The sequence below is a fragment of the Scedosporium apiospermum genome (assembly GCF_000732125.1).
Source record: "Scedosporium apiospermum strain IHEM 14462 chromosome Unknown SEQ_SAPIO_0112, whole genome shotgun sequence".
NCBI lineage: Eukaryota > Fungi > Ascomycota > Sordariomycetes > Microascales > Microascaceae > Scedosporium > Scedosporium apiospermum.
Genome location: NW_015971813.1, coordinates 111,598 through 138,392, shown reverse-complemented (window position 1 = coordinate 138,392; position 26,795 = coordinate 111,598). Strand labels below are relative to the sequence as shown.

The following is a 26,795-nucleotide window of genomic DNA, read 5'->3' as shown; positions in this document are numbered from 1 at the left end:
TTTAATATCTAAATAGTTATTTCTTTTTAATATATTTTTATAATTTTTAACTTCTTTTTATTAAAAAGCTTTTAATAATTATAATATAATTTTATTTTTATTAATTAATTATTTTTAATATCTTATTTTTATTTTTATAAAAAAATTATAATAGCTTTTTATAAAAACTATTTTTAACTATTTAACTACTTCCTTTTTCTTTTCTTATTTTTTATAATATTTCGGGTAGGCTGCACTACTCCGTCTTAATAGTACTTTATTTATATAGCTATCTATCTATATTATCTATATTTATAGACGCGCCGGTAAATAAGAGATAGGCCTCGTTAGGTATCTAGATAATTCGCTAATCCTTCCTCTCCCGACTTCTTCCCTTTGCACATCTCTCGTCCATCTGTTCACGGGGCGTCTTCAGCTCAACAGTTGGCCATCGTGGATCTTTCTCAAAAGGCAGGAAATCAGAAGTCTCCACGAGCCACTTTAGTACCGCCTTTTCCATCTCACCAATTAGTTCCTTCATAGACGGATCAGCCGCCAAGTTATGCTGCTCGGCTGGGTCTGCCACTCGATCATACAGCTCAGCTGGTTCATATAGCCGGTAGACGTACGTCCACTTCTCATCTCGCATAGAGATTGCCTTACCCACTAATGTAGTGTCCTCATGCTGTAAGCTAGCTTTAATATCGTACGGGTACGGTGACTGTTCTAACAGTGGCTCCTCCGAGGCTAGGAAGCCACCTTCAGAAAAGGCGTAGCGCTTGTGCTCTACTGCGTCGCCGCAAAGTAATGGCACCCATGACTTGCCGCAGTGCGGGAAATCTTGGGCAATCCCTGAGAACTCAAAGATAGTAGGAATCAGGTCTACCATCTCAGCCATGGCAGTAACCGTCTTACCCTCGGCTAATCCACCGCCTCCGATAATAAGTGGCTCGTGTACAAGAACGTCCGAGAGGCCTGATGGCCACTTCTCAATGAGGCCATGGTCACCTAGATACTCGCCATGATCGGTAAAAAACATAGAGATAGTATCTTTCCATAGGCCTAACTCGTCGACTCGCTTGATGATACGGCCAAACTGATCATCTAGGCGGGAGATCATGCCGTAATAGGTGGCCTTAATCTCACGCCAGACGTCGTCAGTAGCCCGGTCTGTGCCATATCTTCTGCGAATCTCAGCCATATACCGCGGCTCATACCCGGTCTTACTTTCCGGCTTGAGAGGGCCAGGCATTCGGGACCGGTCGTACATGGAGAAATATGGTTCCTCGACCTGGAAGGGACAGTGGGGAAAGACGAGCGGCATGAAGAGGACCCACGGTTTATCATCCGGTGGGCATTCCAGCCACTGAATGGCAGAGCGGACAACAGCCTCGTCATAATCCACAACTTCTTTGCCGTTTCGAAGGCCTCGATAGAATAAACGGCCCCAGACATCATCGCCGTTTGCGGGGTTTGCGGGATCTGAATCTGGCTTTTTGACAAATTCCGGGACGAGCTGTGGAGTTTCGAGGAAGCCATACTCGGTCACGCTTAGCTCGGTCACGGAGGGCGCGAAGGTGTCGCCTCGGGGTGCGAGATATGCAACGTGATAGCCGTTCTCCTTCAGACTGCGGAACAGATTCGGCTCCCACGGTTTGATTAGATTCTCGAGGCTGCGGTGACCAGAGATGTGTGGATATGTGCCGGTAAACATGCTGCAGCGTGACTGGGAACAGACAGACGCCTGGGTAAAGCAATTCGCGAAGAGAGTGCCACGCTTGCGGAAAGCATCGATATTCGGCGTCCGTATGGGAGACTCGATACCAGGGGGTGCCGTGCATCCTAGAGAATCGTACCGGAGCTGGTCAGGCATGAATATGACGAAATTGGGCTGTTTCCCGCCATTTCTAGAGTTTATATTGAGAGGGAACGGTTTTTGCGGAATTGAATGCTTGAAAGCTGTTGACATGGTGCTGAAAGCTCGGAAGGACACTTAAGGGAAGGTTGGATAATAATAGGAGGAAAAGAATAGGACGAAAGACGGAGACGGTCGGCTGGAAACTTTAGGATCTGCTTTGAGGGATGTTGTAGTGGACTGAAAGTCGACGGGTTTTCCCTGCCCTGACATTCAACGACCTATCTCGATTAGTGTCTTCTGGCTTTATAACCTTTTATGACCCCGATGGAATTCTCTGGGGGTGGCTACGAATCTGTGCTGAGTGAGGATTGCCGGATATCGTCCGATAGCACCTCAATTTCCCCGTGTTCTTCACTTCGGATCTCGTCCGATGAGGAAGCTTTTCGGCTTTGCCGAAATTGCGGGGCCCCACGCAATGGAGTGATGTGATCCGGGGATAGTGTGGGGTAATCGACGCTGTCGAAAATTGCACTACTACCATCGGTGACTGGAATCCGCGAGACGGCCACCGAACTGTCAAGTCTAACCTTCTGCCTGGTTTTTTTCTTGTTCGAGAGTTGATATATTTATATGCCCGGCCTCCGCTCTCATTTGCAACGCTGCCAGATGGATAACTTCTCTAACCCTGGACTCAGGCCCCCTTCAACTGCTGCGTTTTAGGATCTATCTAGTGAAAAAAGAGCACTGCAATCATGACGATTCGCGAAGCGCTTTTTGGGAAGTTTCGGTACTTCAACCGAACTCTGGCACTCTCAGTCATAGTCATCGCTGTCTCAACTTTCAACTATGGCTTGATAACCAAGCATTTGCGACAACCCAGGCTATGGACCCTTTTATCAGGCGGTTTGGCGTCTTGGACGAAACTACAGGAAAATACGGGCTCCCATCGTCTTGGCTTTCGTTGTTTAACAGTCTTAACTATATCGGATTTGCTTCTGGTGAGACTCCCTTTTAACGTTGTACTTGCCATCACTTTATGGCCTGTCATACACCCCTTTGCCTTTACATTGCTTTCTAATGATGGACTGTTAATAAGGCGTCTTCATCGGAACCTTTGTATCCTCTCGATTTGGGCGACGGTGGGCCATGTTCGGCATGAGCTGTTACGCGATCGTCACGGCAACCATCGCGGTTACATCCAAGACGAGAGAACAGATCATGGCGGCACGCGTTCTCAACTATCTCTATGTCGGTGTTGAGCTCGCTGTCATTCCTATATATCAATCTGAAATCGGTTAGTGTTAGCAGATATTCTGCCCTACAAGCAAAAACTAGTACACATTCAGGACCTTTTTTTTTTCCCTCAAACAGCAGCATTTTACTGATATTGCCTACGGTATAGTGCCAGCACAGGCGCGAGGTTTCATTGTGGGCTCATATCAATTCTCACTTATGCTCGGTGGCTTCGTCATCAACTCGATATGCCTTCGCACAAGTACACTCCCGGATGATCGTGCATGGAGGATCCCCGTTGGCCTCTTTTATATTATCCCGAGTATTATTATTGCGCTTATCTTCTTTGTGCCTGAGTCTCCTCGATGGCTGCTCCGAATGAATCGGATCGAGGATGCTCGGAAATCACTTCAGCGCATCCGCGCCGGCGTCTTCACGGATGAGGAGATTGATGCCGAGTTCCAAGATCTCCGCCGCGGCCTTGAGAAGGAGGTCGAGAAGGGGAAGTTCATCGAGCTGTTTCAGGGACTTAACTTGAAACGGACAGCGATTGTTGTGGGCGTTAATTTCTTTCAGCAGGTAACCGGTCAGGCATTCTCCTCCCAGTACGGCAGCATCTATGTTAAAAGCTTGGGCACCGTCAACCCGTTCAAGTTCAGCCTGATAACTTCCGGTATTGGCATGGCAACTATGATTTTTATGCTTCTACTCACAGATAAATTCGGCAGACGGTATACTTTTCCCTGCTTTCCTTGGCGCAAAGCTCTCTCCCCTCCGCTTCCGCCTTCGTCTCTCGTCCTTCTAACTTGGTGATGTAGAACGTTCTTGATGATATCTTCGGGTATTATGATGGCGGTGCTATTTACAATGGCGGGCCTAGGAGTAGCGACGCCTGTCCCCGTCGAGCGAAAGACAGCTATCGTTGCGGTGATGGCTCTTTTCGTCTTTGGTTTTGGGGCCGGGTGGGGCCCACTCCCCTATGTTCTTGCAACCGAAATCCCCGCCCTTCGCCTTCGCGATCATACCTCTCGAATTGGCTTTGGCGTCAACGTGTTGATGAAGTAGGCATACCTCGCTTCCCCTTCATGTCTTGTATCAAAAGACGACCGGATTGAATATTTGTACTGACAGCTGGTAGCTTCGCCGTCAACTTCTCTATTCCCTACCTCGTTTTTTCCGACTATGCGGGCCTAGATAGCAAAGTCGGCTTCATATTCGGGAGTTTTTGTTTCCTAGCCCTCCTCTTCACTTTTTTCTTCGTGCCGGAATGCAAGGGTAAGACTCTGGAGGAGGTTGACGCTCTCTTCCACAATGGCGTCGCTCTGAGGAACTTTGGCAGGGCGGGTGCGCTTGAGCATCAACACAATCGTGGAATAAAGCAAGCCAAAGAGAGCATCGAAGTAGTGGAAGAGCGGGAGAATGTGGTTCAGAACAAGGAGACTGTATAATTGGTAATGTTTGGGGCAATCGATACCACGATCATGGGCTAAGGTAAAGAAAAGATGAAAGTGGTCGATGCCCAGGGCCAGGCTAGCCTCGAACAACGTGCGCGATTGACAGTGTTCGACGTAATACGAATACGACCCTACCTATTTCATTTCAAGCTTTCCCCTTGCTACATTCTACATAAACAGACCGTTGTAGCCAGGGCGCCATACCTCGCGCCCCAAAGTGGTAGGATTCGTATAATTCGTATTATATTGTAAGGCTCACAGGGTGAAACAGAAGGAAGCCGAGGGCCAGGCCTATTAGCATTTACACTATATTTAGCAGCGAGCCTTTGTTCAACCCTAACTCCAGTGCAGTGGAAATACCTCTGAAAATGGGGGTTAGAAATGGTGGAATTCCTGGATTCTTCATTCCGATACAAGAGTAAATGAGTTTTTGGTCAATGAAAACACTCGCCACTGACGACGCCCAGAGCCAAATTGGTTAGTGCCGGACCATCGGACGATATCCGGTCCCGCACACCAGTTTTCAAGCTGACCTTTGCGCCCAATTTCAAAAAGGAGCGATATCCGTAAAAAATCAATCGAGTTTCAGGCGGCACACATTACCCTCCACCCGCTTTTCTCGTCAAGTTTTCTGCATTTCAATGGAACAAACACCGTCACTAAATATCCATGATGCCCGCAACACACCTGCAGCCGAAGGGGACGCATGTCCCACCCCCTGGAACAACGTAGACTGCCTTCCTTCCCCACCATGTCTGGTATCCTCTCCCGAGCCCCGAGTTCCGAACCGTCCAACATGCCGACAATGCAGAGCCCGCAAAGTCAAATGCGATCGTGTAGATCCGACCTGTGGAGCGTGCACACGACTTGATCTTGTCTGCTCGTTTTCCAGAACCGCCGGCGCGGACGTCACGTTTGCTAGCCCTGATAACACTTCCTCCTTCGATCCTACTCTCACCGAGGCGGGCACAAAGCGCCGACGTATCCGGCGGGCCTGCGAGCACTGCAGAGCTACAAAAACTAGGTGCTCCGGTAACTCTCCTTGTGCTCGGTGCCGCATTCGTGGCTTGTCCTGCGACAATGCCCGCACTCAAGCGGCATCGAGCCGTGCGCCAGGACATGATCGTCCAGGGGCCAGTCCGATACCTGACCGTCAAGTTTTGAATGCCGACTCGGCCTGTGGGAAGACTACACCTGGCGATGCGACATCTGTCATGAAGCTCGATCCGGCAGTTGTCCGGCGATATATCGAAGCCTATTTCGACTATGCGACCCCCCTATCATGCATCTTTCTACACAGACCGTCGGTGCTTGCTGACTGGAGTCAGGGTAAGCTCGACCCCGTCTTAGCCCAGGCTATCTCCGGCATAGGATTCCTTCTCCTGTGTGATGAATCTCCCTCCAATCTATCTGGAGAGGAACCATCTTCAGCACATGACTGGATGAGCGAGGTCCAGCAGCGATTATTAGCTCGGATAAGTCGAATCTCCCTCGCTCAACTCCAAGCACTCATCCTCGTCGTTCAATACCGCTTCAGACACGGTGATAGGAGCGATGCGTGGAACCTACTCCCAGTAGCCTCGCGGCTAGCTTTCACCATGCGACTCAACTATGAGCTCCCCAATCCGGAGCCTATTGTGCAGGAATCTCGGCGCCGTACTGTATGGGCAGTTTGGCTTATGGATCGAATTTTCTCCGGCGGCAACGTAGATTTAACCGTGTGTCCGAAAGAGGCGATACACATTCGCTTACCATGCAGTGACTATGGCTTCCAACGTGGAATAGCCTCTGTCACTCCGAAATTGGAGTCTCCAACTTCCCTTGTTGACAGTGCTAGCATGGATATTGTTAGCTATTATATTCTGCTTCTCGACATTCGTGATCGGATTCTCAGGTATGGATCTTGGCATCGACGCGACCGCGTATACTAATCTCTCTCACGTCGAGTTCTACAGGACTACAAAGAGCATCATACGAGAATGTGCGAACCCGGCGATGAGGAAGCACGAATTAGAAATGCTACAAAACGAGTTGTTCGAGTTCGAGTCTAGTCTCCCAACAGATTTCAGGCTGAGCACAAAGCGACTCCTCCTTAAGACGCACTCAACCGACGCCGGCGGTTACATTACCCTCCATATTCAGTGGTTCCAATGTAATTGCGATTTGCATCGTCTTTTCATACCGGGAATCCGCGAATCTGTCGGCAAAGATATCCTCGACAATACCCCTCCCGACCTCGTAGACGCTTGTCAGCGTGCCTGTCTCTCCAACGCTATCCGGGCCTGTAACTTTCTAGCGGAGCTTGACTGCCTAAACTACTCCGGCTCCCTTGGTAGTACTTTCCCCGCCGTTGCTGCGCATCAGATGGTCTGTATTTTGCACCATTTACACCATCTCCTTCCCCCGGACGGGCCTGACGCCTTGCCTAACCTTAAACCCCGTCTTGCCCGCGCGATAAACGTCATATCGCGCAATCAGCTCCGCCGAGGAAATGTATTCGATGGGAAACTCCTAGCGGACACCCAATCTCTTGTCATTGCGTTCGGGAAGAAGCGTGCGCCGCAGTCTAACGGCGGCAAATATCGGAGGCGTAACCCTCAATACCTGCCATCAAGCGGCTCCTTCTTGGACCACTTCGACGAGACCTCCGAGGCAGCTCAGACAGATATTTTATCAAAAGAAGAACAGGATGACCAGAGTATTAATTGCAACGACGGTGGCAGTGGAGGAACCGATAGCGATAAGAGCGACATGACGCCGCTAACCGTCCAAGAAGTCCGTGCAATTGAGGGTCTCATCTCGTCAAGTCGCAGCTACATAATGCCATCGTCATCCGTGGACCCACCGCCAACGCAGCCTGCTTGGCTAAGTCCCCTGTCTTTCAGAGACTCGGACATCGCTGTGCGCAACACTAACATCAATGTCGATGAATCCGAGGCTAGAGGGGATTTGGGATTCATAGCCCAACAGGAGCAAGCAAGTTTTGAGTCATGGGACCCCCTTAATGCATATATAAATGGCTACTATATTCCAGAGTTTACAGCCATGTTTTCGGCGTCGGAAATCTGAACACGTTGCTCTCGATATTTAATGTCATACGGATTTCTGTCTACCTCCTAGTTTAGCTGCGGAGCCCTCTTAATAGAACATTGAAGGGGATAGCTTGCCTGATAACCCCACTGGCACTGATGATAACCCACTCGGGTGGGGGGCTTAGGTCCACTCAGGGTACTGGAATGGTGGTATCTGGGAAGATGGTTCCGTGAGAAGGTTTATGAGGGACTATTTCAGCTCTCTTCTATCCCTGAACCCACGACCGTTTCTACAAAATTATTACCGAAAATCTCCGCTGGGGTCTGGAAGCCTCATTTCGCCTCTCCGCTCATGGCTCTACTCGCTGCCTCCACTGATGCTACATGCATAAACGTATACTTATTTACCGAGTGGAGAACTGCCCGCTTTACGGTTCCGTCTCGTGATGTAACGACGATTGCGGTATGGTCGGGCTGGCGCCTCTCTTCGACAGTAGGACCGCGTGGTAAAGAGTCGAGGTCGACGGATGAGAAGGCGTCTCTCTAGAGTCGTGGACAAAGGTTCTAATATTCGGTGACCCAGTCGATCTCCATAAAGTGAAGAGGTCTGGCATAGTCACCCGGCACAAGGCACCGTCCTCTGCCATCACCAAAGTCGAAATATATTAGCTCAGCACTGTCTTGCTCAACGAAAAGTCCATCCAGGCGTTGAAGACACTCTTTCGTCAGATTCTCATACGCGCTGATGGCAGAACCCGGCGACATGGATGCCAAAACGTGAAGAGCGATGTCGATACAGTGTCACGACATAGCCACGACCAGGTCATGCGGAAGCAGTGTAGCACAGGAGAAAAGAGATCACATGACAAGAGAAGTCGGACAGGACTAAGTCCGAATGATCGGCCAAGCAAAGGTTCAATAGGACGGTCATGTTTACAACCAACCGACCGGTCAGCTGGGAGCACGACTGGCTTAGGGAGAGCTTGGAAGGGAAATGTCTATATAAACTACAGGTTCCACCATATATCTAGTTTATCTTCCAAGACTCTCCAGTAGTTAATCCAAGTCTACACCCCTACACTTGAATATACACTTCTTACTAATATCTTATAGATACTACTTAACTGTGTTGCTTACTTCTAAGCAGATAACCCTACGATCTTTTACCAGTTGTATCCACCTGATACCAGTCAATGGGCTAGTGTTAGGATCGTAAAACTCCAGAGTCCAGACAGATTAATAGGGCATTTATAGAATCAAATATTAGAATACGGTCTCCCGGTCCGGGAGAGTAATTGGCACCAGGACCAGACTACTGGGAAGGAAATATCGGAAGCCTAGCGTAGCATTGCGCCCGGGTTGCAGGTACCCAGTATAAAGGTAAAGACCGAAGTGACGAGCCAACTTGGGCAACGTGGAGAGAGAAAGCGGCAGACCGCCGGGGGATCTGAGGGTTTCTTCTTCAACCTACGTAATGTGATGCGCCTCTACCGTTATTGCCGACCTTTTGGATCAAGACGCACCTCTAACGCTACGCTATTGCTCCTATAATTACCGACAACGATTTTAACGCCAACCCTGACGAGTAACTCTACTTCCTTTTCGACATAAACAGGCTGAGAATCTTTCCGTAACTCTTCCGGATCCAATTCGTCATCTAGGTTCACCCGAAGATTTTGAAAACGAGGCAGTTGGTGAAGGGCTCTGCACAGATAGTGCATACGACCCATCGTCATCCAGTCAAGTGTCAATGCCCGAGCATCCCGGAGCTCATCGCTGTATACGGCGTGGCCGGAGTTGCTTGTGCCCAGGCGAACCAGATATGCATCGCTTAAACAGAGCGTGACTAGAGATTTGGGCAACTCCAATGAATCTACGCCAGAATTCTCGAAAGAGGTCCCGGGAAGGCGTAGGATCTCCAGATTCCTGAACCCCCTTAAGCCATTAGGACCCCATCGACATCCCAGATCTTCCATACAAGATGGCGCATCCGAGCCTTCTTCGTATTCGTCCACTGGCAGGATGGTGAGTTCCCGCAGAGTTTCCGCGACGGGCTGGAGTGCGGAGTCCAGAGACATGGCTACCTCCGGAGCAGACATTGAATAGCTCAGGCTGAACTCTAAATACAAGATTTCGAGTTTTCGGAGTGGACCAAGTACAGTTGAGAGCACAGGCAACGATAAACCGTCCCAGCGTAGGTACAGCTCTTTGAGCCTTGTAGCTTGGCTGGCTGTAAGCACGCGAGGAGGCTGGAGTCCAACTTGGACAATTGGTTCTTGAGTGCCGGGGTAGTGCTGGGAATAAAAGGCTTTGACAATTTCCAAGGAGGGAGTCGATAGGAGATTGCAGAGAATACGTCGTCTGATATCCATAGAGACGTCGTCAACCTTAGAATAAGATACCCGGATCGAGCCTACTTCCACGTCAGCTTCGATGTCGGGGCGGCGCAGCACGGCAAGCAGGAGGAAGCCGTTAGGGAGTTTCGGAAGTACAAGACCTACAACGTTTAAGAGTCGGCGGAATCCATTCGCCGGCCGCAATCTTCTTCATCATATGTGTTGTATATTCGGGTGGTGCAGTCGCTGAAAATAATGGCCGGAAGACGAAACATTCTAAACACGGAAAGCTGTCCAGCATATCGAGGCACCACCAAGGAGCCTCTCCGGTCACGCGATATTGTCGGACTGCCCGGCACAGATATGGTTTGGAGGCCAGTACTCGCGAGAGCTTCGTGAGGGTAGTTTTGTCTTTGATGGAAACCGAACGGTAGAGCGCTGACTCGGTCATGATATAGGCATCTTTGCAAACTAGCATCAACTTAAGTATTTCTTGCCGACTAAGACTTTCTGTCATCTGTGTAAACACCTCTTGCGGGAGGCTCGTTAACCTGACGCAAGGTGCCTCCATTTCGCCCACGGTGAATTTGATATGCCGCTGAGTGGTATCTTTTGCTTTTCGAATGTTAAAATGTGGGGTTAATAAAGGAGGGTTACGAAGCATATCTGACTTACTCCGTTCGACTCATTTTATACGGTCGGCGAGGGTCGCAGTGGAAAAGGAGTATACGTATTACCTGCAATATGGCCCCTGTCGAGGAGACAGAGATTCCCCACGCAGTGTTGTTTAAGGAGGGTTCTTCGGGTCATCATTTACACCGCCCCTCAAATTCTGGCGGTGAACGCTTCTTAAAGGATTGAAACCACGACAGCGAGCTCGATCGGTGCGTGCCACCGGAAGACAGTCGACGACAAATAAGTCACCACAACCCAGAAGCGGACTTTCAGCAGCACATGCGTTTTCCAGTGATGGCTGCCACGGATTCTTTGCTGTCAGCCGGATTCATCGAGTAGGTTAAACATTCCGACCCTAAGGCGAGAATGAGACATGAGTTTATAACGCCACCACCCCCAAGTGCTACTGTCCAGAGGCGTCAGGATGCTGCTGTAGCTTTCCAAGCCCCAATCGTGCAATGTTTAGCATTCAGACTTATCCCCACGGATAGCGGGTATGAAGTTTATCGTGCGGCCTTGAGTGACGGACAGCATTGGATCCAGTGCCTACTCCCGCCTCGTGCTAGTTCAGTGGAAATTGCTCGCCAAGGCCAAATTGTCGTCGGATGCGTCTGCCGCCTTACACAATACCATCTCGCGGTTTTACACAATAGAGGGTACGTGTCATCCCATGCCGTGAGGGGAGAAAACCGCAAGCTTACGTCTCTTCGCAGTGTTCTGGTCGTCCGCGACCTTGAGGTGTTGCATTCCCTTGGTGTTCCTGAGAAGATCGGACAACCTATCGCTGCCCCGCCCCCGGTAGCAGAGCCCGAGAACCCTGACCATCACACCGAGACGGAAGAGTTAAATGAGCCCAAAAAGCCACCAATCCCCCGGCCCCAAGTGCGCGCCGGTTCTCTCATCTATCCCGTCGAAGCCCTCTCACCTTTCTCTAGGGAGTGGACAATAAAAGTGCAAGTAACATCAAAGTCGAATATAAGCAAGCCGATGGGAAATTCCAGAGATGTCCAAAAAGGGTTCAACGTCAACCTACGTGATGACACTGGTGAGATTAGGGCGACCTACTCTGGTCAACGATGCAGCGAGTTCCACGACCTCTTGCAAGAGGGATCGACTTACTATATCTCCAGTCCTTGTAATGTATCGCTGGTTGAGCAAAGGTTCACTTTCTGTCCTGACGATTTTGAGCTGGTGTTTAACACCGATACCACCATCGAGAGTGTGGAGGACTAGCGGAATCGCCTTAGCGCTCACGAACTTAAGTGATGCCGATGGTCGAAGGACGGAAACATCATACCAAAACATCCTCACCTGAGAAAATTTCAAGAATAAGAAGCCATGCTAGGCCAAACCGGAAAAACGAAGAAATGGCGGATGATACCTTTCAACTCCGGGCACGCGAAGGGTGTTGCGTATGGTAGCAGACAAGAGTATTCTACGGGGGACGGAGGACTTGAGCAGCCGCCTGCTATGTATAGGGTATAAGAAGGAGATTAGGGAGAAGCGGTTCTAGCGATGGGGAATTTTGCTAAGGTATAATAATTAATGAACGGGGATATTAGTTTCATTTGGGTTCTGTATGATCGCCTTTAAGGGAGGGATCTGTTTTAATATAGGTATGAGGTCAAGATTATTCATTCGGTATTCTATAAATTTGGCGGGTAAGTTAAATTTAGCGGGTAAGTCCCCTTAAACTGGAGGGAGATTGGGTCATTGATACAACAACTTCAGTAGAGAGCCGCATGACCGCCTTGACCGCCAAGTCAAAACTCGGGGAACATGTTTGCATGAACATTGAGGATGCCGAGTCGCCATTGATCAGCGCCAAGTCAGCACTGCTGCTGCTTCGAACTCCAATATTGTCTCTCCATTCCCATGCACACCTCACACATCCGGAGTAAGTAAAGCGAGAAAGTGGCTGCGAAGAGTGACCTGTCACAAAACACCTTATCAAGAGTGCCACGTTACTACCCCCTCTTCCACGCTTTGTGTTTTTTTCTTCCCCGCCTTAATTATTCCCCGCCCGATTTGCGTTTCTTTCTCCATCGACCCTCTTTGTGCTGCGGCAGGATCAACTTGACGACAAAGCTTCGCTTCGGCGCCCATTTAAATCCTCCACCCGACGTATTTAGCATCGTCTTGTGACTTGTCGCTTGCCATGGCGTCACCAAAAGAGTCGAAGTCACCGAAGTCCCCAGCATCAGCAAAGTCGCCGCCCAAGTCACCGTCGCCTCGCACCGCATCATCACCCGCGGCTGAGAATCAACTTACAGATGTTATCGAAGTGGTATGTTGGTGGTAAATATAGTAGACTCCAATTTAATCGCTGCATAGTAATCATCATCGCAAAGGATGCCGACGACGCTTCTTCGTTAGCCCCGTAAGAGTCCAAACAAGGAGGAGAAGTGGCAGAAGACAAAAATTATTACTTATTATAGTACTAGAACGGCTGTGACTGATACAACGTCATTGAGATCTTCCATCCTGAATTACAAGTGGGAAAATGGACGGCGGTACCACGCGTATGAGGACGGCTCATACTGGTTTGTGCCACACCGCTCTCGCCCCGCAACTTACATGCGGTAAGCTGACTCTCGCGATAGGGGGCCTAACGACGACAGGCAGCAAGAAGCCGAAGACCTTTTGTACTGCATTTCCTGCTATTCGACTCTTGTGAAACGTCGTCTAACGAACAGACAGCCACGAAATGTTCCGGATCATTCTCGGCGGAAAGCTCCATGACATTCCTAATCTGGACAACCCGCAGGTATTATAGTCGGTTTTTATTTTATTTTTTATTTTATTTTTTATATACATTTCCTTTTCCATCCAGCGCCCTCCCTGCGAGCGCGTTACGGCGGCCTTTGTTCGGCTTGAGGGAACTCGAACTCACTCATTCCATTACAGACTGTACTCGATGTTGGTTGCGGGACTGGCGCTTGGGCGGTGTAAGTATCCCTACCGTTCATTGTGAATCCCACAGGTTCACGCTATATAGCGGCCCTCGCGGTACTATAGCCGCCATCGCACTACGGCGGTCTCTAACTAAGCCTATATAGAGAGTTTGCCGATGAAACCCCGGGAGCCCAAGTCATTGGGGTCGATCTCTCAGCCATTCAACCCCCTTTTGTGCCACCCAACTGCAGCTTCGAGATCGACGATGTCAACAAGGAGTGGACGTACCCAGACGACAACTTCGATTTCATTCACGTCCGTGCAATGACTGGCTGCGTGAACGACTGGGTAGACTTTTATAAGAAGGTGTATCAGTGGGTTCTTACGCTGTTCCTCAAATGCGCTCTACTATTGATAATAACTGGGTGATGAATTGTTTGCAGACATTTAAAACCAGGCGGTTGGGTACATCAGATCGAACTATCCGCCGTGGCGAAGTCGGACGATGGTACAATCAAACCAGACTCTCCCCTGGTGACGTGGGTTGAGGTATTCGAAAAGATGAGCGCCGCAATGGGCAAGAGCTTTTTTGCCTGCGAAACAGCCCGCGAGTCTGTCGAAGCCACTGGCCGCTTTATCAATGTCCACGAGCGCCGGCTGAAGTTACCCATCGGTACCTGGCCGAAAGATAAGAAGTTGAAGCAGTGGGGCGCTTGGAACCGCCAATTTCTGCTGCAAGGCCTTGAAGGCTTCTCGATTAGAGGGTTGACGACAATGCTGGGCGTAAGTTGGTACTTCATGACTGATATTCGATTCGGGAATGTAGTTGGAACTAACAGGGCGTGACGCTGTCGTAGTGGACGTATGAAGAAACTCAAATGTTCCTAGTTCAGATGCGCAGGGAGCTTACAGACCCCAGCATCCATACCTACATTGACATGTAAGTCTACCACTCAAAGCCACCTTTAGGACGTCTCGCTAAAGAGGTCTACTGTAGGTGCGTCGTCTATGCGCAAAAGCCGATAGAGTCCGAAGAGTAGTGGGCAGTGTGTGGGCGAAGGAGTCGAAGAAACCGACACACTGGGAATCGATCCAAGCCAGCTTTGGTTAACAAGAAGCGGAGAAAGGCCCCGTGGGGTGGGCAAAGGGCGGTGTGGGTCAGTGCGGGCCGGACTGAGTAGCAATCGGATGAATTGGGGATTGTCCGTCATGGGAAGGCATTATTATCAAGATTGTCCGTCAACCCGATGTGAACTCAGATTAAAAGGACAAGATGCTAGGTCAAATTCGCCTTCTTACCCCTCATCTCTACGGAGAGTTGGTGGTTCGGTTCTTGCATACGTAATTATTAGGCTTCAGAAATGAAAGCACTCGCAAGAATGTCGCTAAGTTCGCTTCACTTCCCTCTTGCCATTGTTGTAAGGTGTTGGCTTGTGGATGACGAGCTCTGGCTAACATGGGGACGTCCTCTTGTTCCGTCTTCAGCACACCCACACAACACAAATGAATCTATTATTAAGTTATCATTAGGCTAGCGACCGGTCCTGGTATGTAATATATTGTAGATAGTGCGCCGACCCGGCGGGAACTCAACTTTAAGCCAGGCCAACCTCCTCCCCAGTCGAACCTCAAACACCCATCCCCTCTTTCACAATCCTTCAGTTGCCGCAAATATGGACCCATCACTTATGACGCTACCAACCGAGATACTGGACGAGATTATTACACGATTAGAACCTCGTTCTCTTATCATGCTGTCTATGACTTGTACAGTTATGATGCGATCATGCGAGCCTCATCTTTTCCATTCATGGGATTTAACCCCGACATGTGGGTTGGGTTCTATGTTTCCCATCCTGGCCAGGTGAAAGACTCAAATAATATCTTAGAGGTCAAATTCAGTGAGTTTACAGTTCAGACTGTGGCAGGAGCATGGCCTCCTGAGTGACAGCCTTTGGAGCATTCGGTTGTCAACTCACTTCCAAGACTACTCTATGAGCTGCTACTATGACTGACATATCGATAGAGCAAACACTGATTGTGAGGCCATTTAATGGTCGATTGAAGAATTTAAGACTACTCGGAGTCGGAGGCGGTTATTAGACATGGAAATGGTACGATGTTTCCCAGACATCTATAGTATTCTTCGGTAATTTTAAATCAATCAAGATATCTACTAGATATAAATAGCAATCCTAATATTAGGAGAAAACCCGACGAGCGACATGGATCTGGGAAATGATATAAATCTTCATCTAGACGATTACAAAGGCCACGTAGAGAGAAGTATTTCCCGAAGAGGACTTCAAGAAGAAGTTACCTGCGACGGAGGCGAAGTCTTCCAGCTTATAATATAAAGTAAATACATTTATCCGCCTAACAAAAATCGAATACTCCACGCCTCTACATGGACACCGAGAATAACATCGCGCTTGTTGAAGTTAGGCACCAAGCGTGGCCCCGTATTACTTCGTATACGAAGGAAGCTACATGGGTGATCAAAAACATTAAAATATGGCAAATGGATTTATCAGCGAGGCGAAATCAACTGTTCAGGATGTCGCTTAGGTCCCGCAATACACTCTCATGTACTGCTTCTCTAAAACTGAGGCCGAGACACTCATAAATGGAAAGCGTGGACCCAGTGATGGAGCGCGCTAGCAGGCGCCGAACTCGGACAGTCCAAACATATACCACCTGAGCGAATTTTTTTGTCTTTTGTTTTCCCCCGTTACCGGACCATCCATATCAACTTTAACCCAAATTTAGCAATAGAATCTAGACTAGTATATCAAGTAAAGTTAATCAATTGCTGTCGTCCAACTCTCGTCAATAGGACCAGATCTCAAGCCTTCTCTATCAAGTTGACATTTGGCTTTGGACATGTCTCGACAACATCGAGCCTTACTAGTTGGAGGAGGCGGGGTTGGAACAATTGCAGGCTTCAACCTCGAAGCTAGCGAGCAGGCACGTGTCACATTCATCCTACGCTCTAATTACGATGCCGTGCTAAAAGATGGTTTCGTTATCGACTCGTACGACAACGGGAAGGTCGAGCGGTGGCGTCCCCTAGGTGGCATCCTCCGCTCAGTACCAGAGGTCCGAGACAACGCGTCGATTAGTGATGGCATTGCTCCCTTCGACTGGGTTATCTGCTGCACCAAGAACATCCCAGATGTCGGGCCGAAATTGGAAGATATCATCCAACCATCCGTCACCCCGGGAGTCACGACGATTGTTCTCATCCAAAACGGGCTAGGTATCGAGAAGCCCTTTCTCTCAGCTTTCCCCCAGAACATCTGCCTTTCCGGAATCAGCTTCTGCGGCGTGGATGAGCCGACGCCTGGATACATCCTCCACAAAGACCCGGATGTCTTGACGGTGAGCGCTTTTCCAAACCCGGCGATGGATATAGATATCCAGCATCAAAAGGCGCGGGACTTTGTCAGCTTGTACGCAGCATCTGGGAGGGCCAAAGCCAATTTCGAAGTCAACGTAGAGGCAATCCGGTGGCGAAAGCTCCTTTTTAACGCCGTTTACAACCCAATATGCGCCTTGGTTGACCTTGACACATCGCGGATCAGGTTATTAATGACGGCGGGTCCGCCTAGCATCATCGAGGAGCTACTTAAGCCTGCAATGCAGGAGATCCGAGCGGCTGCTCTGGCGGTGGCAAATGTCACATTATCCGACGAAGAGGTGGAGGCTGCGATTCATGGCGAGTCGATTCGTTCATTTTCCATGCCGAGCATGCAGCAAGATGTGCGGAAAGATCGATTTATCGAGCATGAAGTTATCCTCGGGGAGGTTGTTAGGACAGCCAAAATCCACGGCGTAGCCGTACCCATGATCAACACGCTGTACCAGCTTTGCAGAGCCATCCAGTTTCGAACCATGGAAAGGAAGGGGAGCATCAATGTAGATGACTTGGTTGAAAGTTATTCGAGCAGCAGAATAGGCTAAGGGATCATTCTATCTACGGTATTACTATATAGGTATCTCTGGAGTGGTGCGGTGGAGGTAAGCTCCTCTACTCCATTTTCCAGCCGGGCAGAGCTTGACTCGCATCAGGAACCTATAAGCGCACCCGGTTCCGAGGAATTTCTTAGGAAAGGGGTCTGAAATTCCTAATCGATTATTTTGTCCGGAGCTAAATTGTTACTTAGTGCAGGAGTAGGATGGCTTATGTTCCTTTTCTTTTGCGTCGGAATGCCCGATATAATAGCGAGGGCGCTTCTCCATATATCTAGGTTATCTAGGGTGCTAAGCATCCGACCTGGTGATAATGGAAGACCCAGCATTCCGCCAGTATCGTAGTTTCCGTCTGGGTGACTGTGGCCACTGCTGGACATTTGGTGGCAGCAAGCATGCCGGCACTCGACATTTTTATGTGACTGTGTTGTGACAAATTACTTAACCTGAACACCCCTGGCAGAAGTGTTCCGTCATTCTCGCACCTCCTTTTTTTCTTGTGCTATCTTAGAAAATGCGAAAATTGTTCCTGTGTGCTTTTAAATTGATTCTAAGTAGCAGGTTGGTAACCTTGTTGCGAAGGAGCTTCAAAATGACCACGGGATGCAGTGAAGGGTGTAGCCGACCGTAGTCACTTAACAACACTGGGATGCAACGCTGCAGCAAATCGCCGCCGCGCCTCCTGCCGAGCATGGCATACAGTATAGGTTGCTGAGACTTGTCTGTCTTCCCCTATACTAGAAGTACCCCTCCGGAATGTTGGTGCTGCCGGTGATGTAGAGCTCAATGGTATACGGGAGCTTGGACGTCAGGGGCACAAACTTCGCGGTACCGAGCTTGGTCTCGCCTCCGATCTGCGTGCAGCCGCTATCGAAGATTCGCCACCAGCGCTTGTGCGGGGCCTTTCGCTTGGATAAGATCTAACGGTTGCACGACTCTGGGCCTGTGGGCGAGCAGAAATTGCTGGGTGCCTACGAGAGGGACGAGAGGGATGTTGGGAGATGTAGCGCCCGAAGCAGAAGGGGCAATGTCGACGGGAATGGCGGCGGCCCAGCCGGTCATAACGCTGATGGCGACGATGGCGTTGAGGAGCCTCATCTTGCTAGGTTGGTAGGGAGTATTCTGGAAAAATGGAAGAGATCAGAAAGATATTTGTGAGGTGGGAGCTGCTTAGACAGAAATAGCTAGTATGTTGAGATGGGAGAAGGAGGAGCGCCGCATCCTTTATCCTTATTACATTTGATAGTACTTAGCAGATGATGGTTTCGTTGCCCCCAGGGGTTGTCGTGGGCTTCTCCGAGGCCGGACATGTTCACCTTAGCTACACTAACCGCGAACATGCCTGTGTCCGAGTTCACTCTGTCGCTGAAAATCTACTATCAAAGCAAGCCATCGCGGAGTCTCCATGATTGAGAGGAGATCCAACTCCCCTCCGCCGGGCTTGTGCTCATCCGAAAGTCGCCGCCAAGCTTGTCACTTACATAGGCTACGCGTACTGCCGGCCTCGTTTGTCGACCGGGAGGGGACTATGCTTTGTGCTACCTACAGTCGCACCTCACCACAGCAAAGGTTCCAGACCACGCGTGGCCTGACAAGTCCCGAGTTTATAGTAAGATTATCAAATATTCGGTAGGCACCGTTGCGGCGCGACGAACCCAAGTCACTCTTGCGGATCTTCCAGTAGCTTCATGCGTCTAATCTATTTGTTATCCTCGTATGATTGATCGGGTTGCCTAGTGATAGGCGGTTTAACCGTAACAACGGAATCAATCTATATTCTTAAAGGGCCAGATGAGTTATCTTGACCAGCAATGCCGCCGACGCCTCTATCAAAAAAAAAAAAAAAAAAAAGAAAAAACACTCGCAGACGACGCAACCCCAGGCTCACCTACAACAGCCGCCATGGTTTAGACAATAGCTTGATCGAGATTGAAAACCTTTTTGTCTCGATATTCATCAGGCAAGAAGATTGGACCATGGGCGGGGATGGCCATCGTATGTTGGGGTGGAGCCCTACCAGTGTAGCGGACAGGATGCTCAGGGTAGTAGAATTGACTCCATGATTAGAATGTGGCTCAGTTACACGTCGGGGCCTGTACAATGGAATGCAGGATCGGGGAAAGGGGAGGGGGGTGGCTATCGATGTGGAAGATCTGTTGGAGCTCCCCTGTTTGTGATAAGCGCTTCGATCGGCGCCACTGAGTAGACCCTCTCGCCCTTGTAGGTCCTATTGGCTCTTTCCACAGCCAGGCGAGGAACCTTTGTATCCCACTCTGCATGCCACGTCCTAGACGTGGACGACACCCGAAACCGAACCTAACCACAGGGACAGCAATACATAGCACGGGCCGTCCCTGACCCAACTATTAATATGTCTGTCCACAATTCCCCCTTCATGCAACCAATTAATTCAATCCCCTTTCGACACACTCTTCCTTCTTACACCTAGAAAAAAAGCTATATAGTTTTATCGGACCTACTAGTATCTCATCGACCTTGCTTCCTTCTTCCTCGACGCGTCCCAGGCAAGCATCCAACACTTACCCCGAGGGCTTAGAACCGCCACCATGATCTAAGGGAGTCGTCGTCTCTAGACATTTCGACTAGCCGAACCTCTGTCTTTAGACAACTTGGGGTAGACTCTGGTAGAATACAACTAGAGGTTGATGGGGCCTGATCAAGGGTCCGGTGTATTTCGGCCGAGTTGAATGATCCTTGGCAGGCTGCGAATCAGGCCTCCCAGGTTCTAGAGCTTCGCCTCACCACCCTGCATGCTGACATGCAGACGAGCCACTAACTTGCCGCCCTGTGAGCAAATTCCGGACTTGATGGTACTAGAATCTCGACAGAAGTGGCCCCGGTGATGTAATTAAAAATGTCGAGAAATCAGACGATGAAGACGGAGGCTGACGTGGCGACGACCAGTCGTTGTGGCTGGAAGTCGATCGCAAGCATGTTTGAGCGAGTGGGTAGGGTGGAAGACTGTAATGTAGAGAAAGGGAAAGAGGGGGGGGGGAAAGAAAAAGGAGGAAAACTAACCTAAAGACTATGGCGTGGCAACAATGTTCTCCCCGTTGGCTCGGAATCGATGCCACAGACGAAGCGACGCTGGGGCGAAAAGAAAAACCTAACGTTGGAGGAACATGACCTTTCGTAGCCAGAAGTTGCCGCGCCGATGTTTCCGCTCGGCCACGTTTGGCCGGCTCGGCCTTGGATGTTTGTTTTGTCTCCTTTTTCTTCTACGACTCCCCCACTCCCACATGCAGTCGCTGACGACAGCCTCAATCTACGGGGTCCCACCGGTCGTCGGCGCTATGTTTTGTACTCCGCATTCCCTCCTTTGGCCGTTGCCCTCTACGTTGTGGCTGGACAACCTCCCTGCGCTCCCTGGTCTCGGGAGAAAACCGAGTTCTCGGCCTTATTGAGACAGCGGTTCTTCTTCGTCTTCATCAGACCCATTCCCTTTTAATACTCTAGTCTTTCTAAACAGCCCACGGTTTTTTTTTTCTTTCTTTCTTTTTTCTCTTTCTTTCTTTCTTTTTTCTCTTTCTTTCTTTTTTTTCTTTCTTTCTTTTCTTTCTTTCTTTCTTTTCTTTCTTTCTTTTTTTTATTTTTTATTTTAATTTTTTTTATTCTTGTTTTCTTCCTCTATTTTAGCCTTCTTTTCTTATTCGTTTGTACCCTAGCCGATTCTTTCCACAGAACCCTGGAAGTAATCAGGCGATACTCCTGAGTCCTGACTGACCAAATTTCCCGTCAATCCTACAGATCAACGCTTAACCTACGAGACAATTCGGCGAAGATTAATTTTCCTTTAATACGTGTGATCCTCGCGCCGCCATTTAACCCGAGACGCGAACTACCAGCGAGACCTCGACGAATCGTCGCCATGTCTCAAGACAATGGCAACTCCGACTCCCTAGCCAAAGGCTACAGCGCGCGTGCCACGAAATCACAGCGCTGGCGCCGGTTAATCCTCATAATCGCCACAGTCGTGGCGGTCGTCGGCCTTGCCCTCGGCCTTGGCCTTGGTTTAGGACTTCGCAAGGGCGATGAGGACGACGACGATACTAGCGACCTCGGCGAGCCTGACAAGGGCGTCGACCGAACCGTCAAGTGGGCGCCTGCCGTCGGCGATATGTGGCAGATTCTCCTCCTTAAACCTATCGATCTCTCGACAAGCCTTGAGCCTAATGTGTCCATATATGACTTGGACCTGTTCGACAACGATGCCGAGGTCTTCCAGGAGCTCCACAATAAGGGCAAGAAGGTTATCTGCTATTTTAGTGCAGGTTCTTGGGAAATCTGGAGGGATGATGAGGACCAGTTTGACGACAGCGACCTTGGTAAGCCACTTGATGGGTGGCCTGGTGAGAAGTGGCTAAAGCTGGGCAGTAATAATGTAGGCTCCATTATGGCAGAGAGGGTCAAGCTAGCTAGCGATAAGGGTTGCGACGCAATTGACCCTGATAATGTTTGATAGATTTGTAAGTTTCATCTATCCTACCTGATTATCCTTCCTCCTATCCCCTATATCGTTTTCCTCAGCTTTAAGGAAATGCTTCTCTGTCAACGAGCAATGTGGCGAGAATGAGGAGTGTGACAACTTTGAGAAATTTGTTGAGAATAACAAGCCTGTCTTCCATATTGAGTACCCTAAGGAAGACCTCAATGATGTGTCTCAGCTTGCCGCTGTTTCTAAAAGAGGTGTACATGTGCATCTCAATTTAGCACGGTGCTGAAGAATGTAAACCTTGACGGGTGGGTAGAAGATTCAATGGACAGACGTACAACACCGCCATGGATGCCTAGCGACACTTCTATACTCCTTACACTCTTTTTATAATCTACTCTATTTTCCTTGTTAAAATATATGTTAGAATTACTAGAATTGTTATATGGAAAAAGCATAAAATATATCCTTACATTAATAAGACCGACTAATGCGACCTGGTCGCAACATTATATATAAATGAAATAGAAATACATAGTGAGAAGTTAAGGGCCTATACATTTTCTCTACTCTAACGTATCTCTTCATATCGAAATGAGATCACGAATGGGCGGTTAGGTTAAACACAACCGAGCAATGTTAGACACGGCAGAGACGACCGTTCTGGGTAGGGAGACCCGGGTACTGGCCTTCAATGTACCACTCATCGCTGCCAACAGCCAAGTTGGCGTAAAAGAGACCCGTAGGATCAATCTTCTTTTTGAGCGCGAGGAGCCTAGCGTACTTCTCCGTACCATAGAACGACTGCTTGAAGTTGGGTTCCGTCACGTCGCTCTCGCTGGCGTAGGCTCCCGAGTTAGGGGCCGCGTCGCGCCAGGGCTGCATCCAGTTGTTGGTCATGTCCGCGCTGAGCTGGGCCACATCGGAGAGAGGGAGGCCTTCTTCCCAATTGCGTACCGCGATAGCGAACATAGCGGTGTCGCGCCAGGCAGGGTTCACAGCGTTGTCGGGGAAGGGACCGGGGCCGCCAGTGATGCCGAAGCCAATGACCTGACCGCCGCGGTCGACGACGGACTTGATGGCGTTTACGGTCGTGTTGAACTTGGTGGCGTCGACAAAGTTTTCGCTAAGAGAAGTTTGTTAGATACGGCGTCGCCTTCTGACCCTAGTTCCCCGTGAGGAAAAAGACTTACGTAGGGAAAAGACGGGCGGCAGTTTTGGCAGCGGTACCACCAACGAGTTCTTGAGGGAAACCGGCAGACCAGGCGTTATAGAAACTGTTGTGCTCAGAGTACTCGGGGGTGATATCGATGCCGAGCGCGGCAAGTTTCGACAGAAGAGGAGACAGAAGGTCCTGGAGCTGGGCGACTGTCATGCCGGGAGCCCACCAAGGGAGCATGGTGAAAGTGACGTCGTTGACACCGGGGCCGGTGTGCCAGATATTCCAGTACTCGTAGTTGAACTTGGCGTTGTACGTGGGGATGGACTCCCAGTAGGCGCGGACGCCCTCCCAAAAGGTCTCGTAGCTAACGGTGGCGCTGGTGGCGAAAGAGAACTTGGCGATCGAGACGACGTCGAGCTTAGGGAAGGCCTTGACAGTGTACGAGGTCGCGACGCCGAAGGTGCTGCCACCACCGCCTCGCATGGCCCAGAAGACCTCCGTGTTCTTCGTCTCGCTGGCGGTGATGTAGCGGCCATCGGGTAGGACGACATCAATGCTCAGAATATGGTCGGCTGCAATACCGTACATGGGAGACATGGGAGAGTGACCACCACCTGCGATGTAGCCGCCAGCAAAGCCAACAGACATGCCCTCGCCGCCAACAGCGGTTACGCCATACTCCTCAGCAGCCTTGTAGAGCTCAATACCAATAACGCCGGCACCAACCTTGAGAGCGGGACCAGAGTAGGACTGGGAGTTGTACTTCTTGATAAAGTCAATGCTCTTGAACTCGCTAGTCCAGACGGAAAGAGCACCGGCGCCAACCGAACGACCATTGAAATCGTGGCCAGTGTTTTTCACGACCAGACGCAGGTTCAGGTTGCGGGCAAAGTTGACGGCCAGCTGGATGTGAGCGACGTTGTTCGCTTTGACGACGTAGGATGGGAAACCGCCAAGGGTGCAGGACCCATTCTTGTTGGCTGTTGGCATGCAGGTCAACCCCTGGTACAGGGGTGACATGACAGAAGTCGGATCCGCCTCGCTAATGTTGGAGGAAGCATGTCAGTCAGCGCATTCGTGCGGTCGAGGTTGTATTGAGGGTGGCGATTCGCAAAGAAAAAGTGGGGGTCTTGGACACGTGGGGAGAAGTTGAGAGGACAACTGTGATGTGCGGAAATTGGATTGGACAAGGGGAGAGGGAGCAAGGGTCGAAGCAAGGATCATGGTTTTTTTTTGGACAGGATAAGAAGCACCTCGGGGAACCGGATAGAACTGAATTTGAAAAGAGAGAAAGAGAAAAGAAAGAAGAAAAGAAAAGAAAATGAAAGGCAAAATAAAAGTGACAACTTACTGGAGATACGAGTTGGTCCAATTATCCGTGATGGACGCGCACTTGGCAGCATTGTACACTCCGAAGTCGTCATAGCACGATGCGCCAATGGGGACGGATTTGATGACACGGCCACCTGTGAGCAGATCTAAGACAGTCCAGGTAATCGGGTGCGGCCAAAGGGCATCACCGGGGAAGGTCTTGCACTTGGGCGTCGCCCGTTTGTTCTTGCTGGACGCAGTGGCGACCTCGCTCGCGTCGTCACCGCTGCCAAAGGTGAAGAGGTCGATATCTGTGAGAGCGAGGTCCGTCAGGTTGGCCAGGATGGCATCCGTGAGCTGCACAGATTCTTCAGGTAAGAGATCACCCGCTACCACCTCTTCAGCTGGCGCGACCGTGTCTTCGTTGGCCTCTTGTAATAATTTATTTTCGTCAGCGGGACGGGATCGACAAGTTTTGGGGCAAGAAAAATCCAGGTTGCGTGCCTGTATTCCCAAATATCCGGGAATGTGCCATGCACGAAGCATGTACAGATCCACGTGCGACGGGGAATTTAACAGGATCGAATGACCAGAGAGGAACGCCACCAAACCGCAAATTACTACTTACCGACTTCGGCTCCATCGACAACGATTGTCTGGCCCGCCACCATAGAGCTGAGCTTCAAGCCGGCGGCCAGGAGAAGGAGTCTGCGAGACATGGCTGGCACAAACAGGTAGACTGGGGTTGTTATTCCGTACTGAACTAGATAAACAATAAGCCCCTAAAAAGAACGTCGGGGATCGCAGGACAGAACAGAACAAAGGAACGATAAAAAAAATTAAAAGAACGGGGACCACTTTATATCTTTACAGAAGAAACATAACTTATCCACTCCCAACTTACCAGCTCCCCAGGGTTACGTGCCAATCTCCCGCGATGGAAAGAGGAGTCCTTTCTTACGAAGCACGTTGGGATGATTACGACAGCGAGCCTGCAGGAATGCGTGGGGCGAGTGATGTCTTCTCTGTTAGATTAAGCTTGGGAGCTGGGGTTTCAAGGGGGCGGGAAGAACCAGACGGGACCCGCTGGAGCACAACTTGAATGCGGTGATCCACTAACTCATGGCCAGCCTAGCGTATAAAAGATCGGAGAGAAAGCATGCTTGACAGGAGCTTAGGACCGGATGAAACTCTGGCATTTCCGCTCTACTACATTACCTCTTTACTTGCCGCATTCTTGAGGTTAACTTCGCACAAAATCCTACGTCGACGACGAGCATCCTGGTATCGGCATGGCATGCCCCAACGATGTGGAAGCGCCGGAGTTGGTGTCCTTTTCAGCCCCAGGAAAGTCAATAAGCCCAGTCCCTTGCAGTTTTTCTAGAAACCCGCTGGAACTTCGCGAGAAGCAAAAGACGTGTGTGGATCATTGGACTCTGGAAATACGAATGACCAACGTTTTGCGACAGCCTTTTTTTTTTTTTTTTTTTTTTTTTTTTTTTTGGCTTTTTCTATTTCTATTTCTTTTTCCTTTGCTATCGAAGAGAGCGTCCTCAGGACCGATCCAGATCTATTCTTGGCTGATCCAGTCTTCGCTCCGAGCCTCTTCCTCCTTTCTTCCCTGGCATTATTATTCGCCTCAATCTCGCGCCCTGCTTGGCCTAGTAATTTCGCCCCAAGCACCAAAGCAGGAATAGTCTGATCAAGAGTTTTGTGTCGGGCCAACCAAGAGTGCGATGCCTGCCATTGGTGGTGGCAGACTGCACTACCTCGGTTATCGGTGCACTACGCTAGTTGTCCTCCAGATTCCCCGCGGCTCCACTCCTCTAGTCCCCCGACAAAATTGCCGATTGTGTTGTTAGTGTAAATCTCTTCCTCAGGCTTCCAGGGCTCTCCTTGCCATCAGGCCTAGTGGGGCTGGAGGCGCAGAGATTAGTTTAGATTGCAAACTATCGAAAATATGAAAGTCTAGTGCGTGTAGAGTACCATCCGGCCTCTCAGTCTAACCTGGGGAAGAGCTTAGCCTCCAGCCATTTGGGCTTCCCCCGAACAACAATGTGAGTTTTGATGTCGCGAGGAGAACGACTTAAATACCACTGGAAGCTGACCCCTCTTTCTCTTGATCGTGAAGTACTGAGGCATATGCATGTACAAGGAATCCCCTAAGACACACACACACACTCCATGGAATCCTCCCCGAAAAGCCCAAAATGGGATTAACGCAATGAGCCCCCCTTTACGAAGTACGAAGTAAATGTACCGGTCATTCAATGCTGCATGATTATGCTTCGCCTTATTGATCTATGTTGCCAGGGGTCCCCAGCGTTCCAAGTCAGGTTGGTAGGTCGGTATGTCATCTCTCGCCTGGACATTGAGGGGAGGAGCTAGCCAAAGCTTCTCTTTGGAGAAACTCTGGGCGGAAGCCATTTGAAGAA

General features: G+C 49.8%; 6 protein-coding genes and 2 pseudogenes across 6 annotated transcripts; 5 read left to right on the top strand and 3 right to left on the bottom strand.

Annotated features, from left to right (window-relative positions):
- Positions 1-346: 346 nt before the first annotated feature.
- SAPIO_CDS7914 lies at positions 347-1,852 on the bottom strand (annotated as a pseudogene; the record flags this gene model as incomplete).
- A 1,131-nt stretch (positions 1,853-2,983) lies between these two features.
- SAPIO_CDS7913 (uncharacterized protein) lies at positions 2,984-4,518 on the top strand (the record flags this gene model as incomplete). The annotated part of the gene is made up of 4 exons (XM_016789680.1): positions 2,984-3,131; positions 3,240-3,743; positions 3,951-4,131; positions 4,209-4,518. The coding sequence occupies 4 exons, from the start codon at positions 2,984-2,986 to the stop codon at positions 4,516-4,518; spliced, it is 1,143 nt and encodes a 380-aa protein (XP_016640711.1).
- Positions 4,519-5,275: 757 nt separating this feature from the next.
- On the top strand, positions 5,276-7,593 carry SAPIO_CDS7912 (uncharacterized protein; the record flags this gene model as incomplete). Its single annotated transcript, XM_016789679.1, has 3 exons — positions 5,276-5,358; positions 5,417-6,418; positions 6,480-7,593. The coding sequence occupies 3 exons, from the start codon at positions 5,276-5,278 to the stop codon at positions 7,591-7,593; spliced, it is 2,199 nt and encodes a 732-aa protein (XP_016640710.1).
- A 5,132-nt stretch (positions 7,594-12,725) lies between these two features.
- Positions 12,726-14,502, top strand: SAPIO_CDS7911 (uncharacterized protein; the record flags this gene model as incomplete). The annotated part of the gene is made up of 7 exons (XM_016789678.1): positions 12,726-12,854; positions 12,919-12,947; positions 13,042-13,149; positions 13,627-13,836; positions 13,906-14,245; positions 14,320-14,402; positions 14,460-14,502. 7 exons carry the CDS (start codon positions 12,726-12,728, stop codon positions 14,500-14,502), a joined length of 942 nt encoding a protein of 313 aa, XP_016640709.1.
- A 1,843-nt stretch (positions 14,503-16,345) lies between these two features.
- On the top strand, positions 16,346-17,425 carry SAPIO_CDS7910 (annotated as a pseudogene; the record flags this gene model as incomplete).
- A 746-nt stretch (positions 17,426-18,171) lies between these two features.
- On the bottom strand, positions 18,172-18,532 carry SAPIO_CDS7909 (uncharacterized protein; the record flags this gene model as incomplete). Its single annotated transcript, XM_016789677.1, has 2 exons — positions 18,172-18,354; positions 18,410-18,532. 2 exons carry the CDS (start codon positions 18,530-18,532, stop codon positions 18,172-18,174), a joined length of 306 nt encoding a protein of 101 aa, XP_016640708.1.
- A 2,791-nt stretch (positions 18,533-21,323) lies between these two features.
- On the top strand, positions 21,324-21,914 carry SAPIO_CDS7908 (uncharacterized protein; the record flags this gene model as incomplete). Its single annotated transcript, XM_016789676.1, has 2 exons — positions 21,324-21,780; positions 21,841-21,914. 2 exons carry the CDS (start codon positions 21,324-21,326, stop codon positions 21,912-21,914), a joined length of 531 nt encoding a protein of 176 aa, XP_016640707.1.
- Positions 21,915-22,526: 612 nt separating this feature from the next.
- SAPIO_CDS7907 (uncharacterized protein) lies at positions 22,527-25,079 on the bottom strand (the record flags this gene model as incomplete). Its single annotated transcript, XM_016789675.1, has 4 exons — positions 22,527-23,013; positions 23,081-24,091; positions 24,401-24,791; positions 24,989-25,079. 4 exons carry the CDS (start codon positions 25,077-25,079, stop codon positions 22,527-22,529), a joined length of 1,980 nt encoding a protein of 659 aa, XP_016640706.1.
- Positions 25,080-26,795: the final 1,716 nt, after the last annotated feature.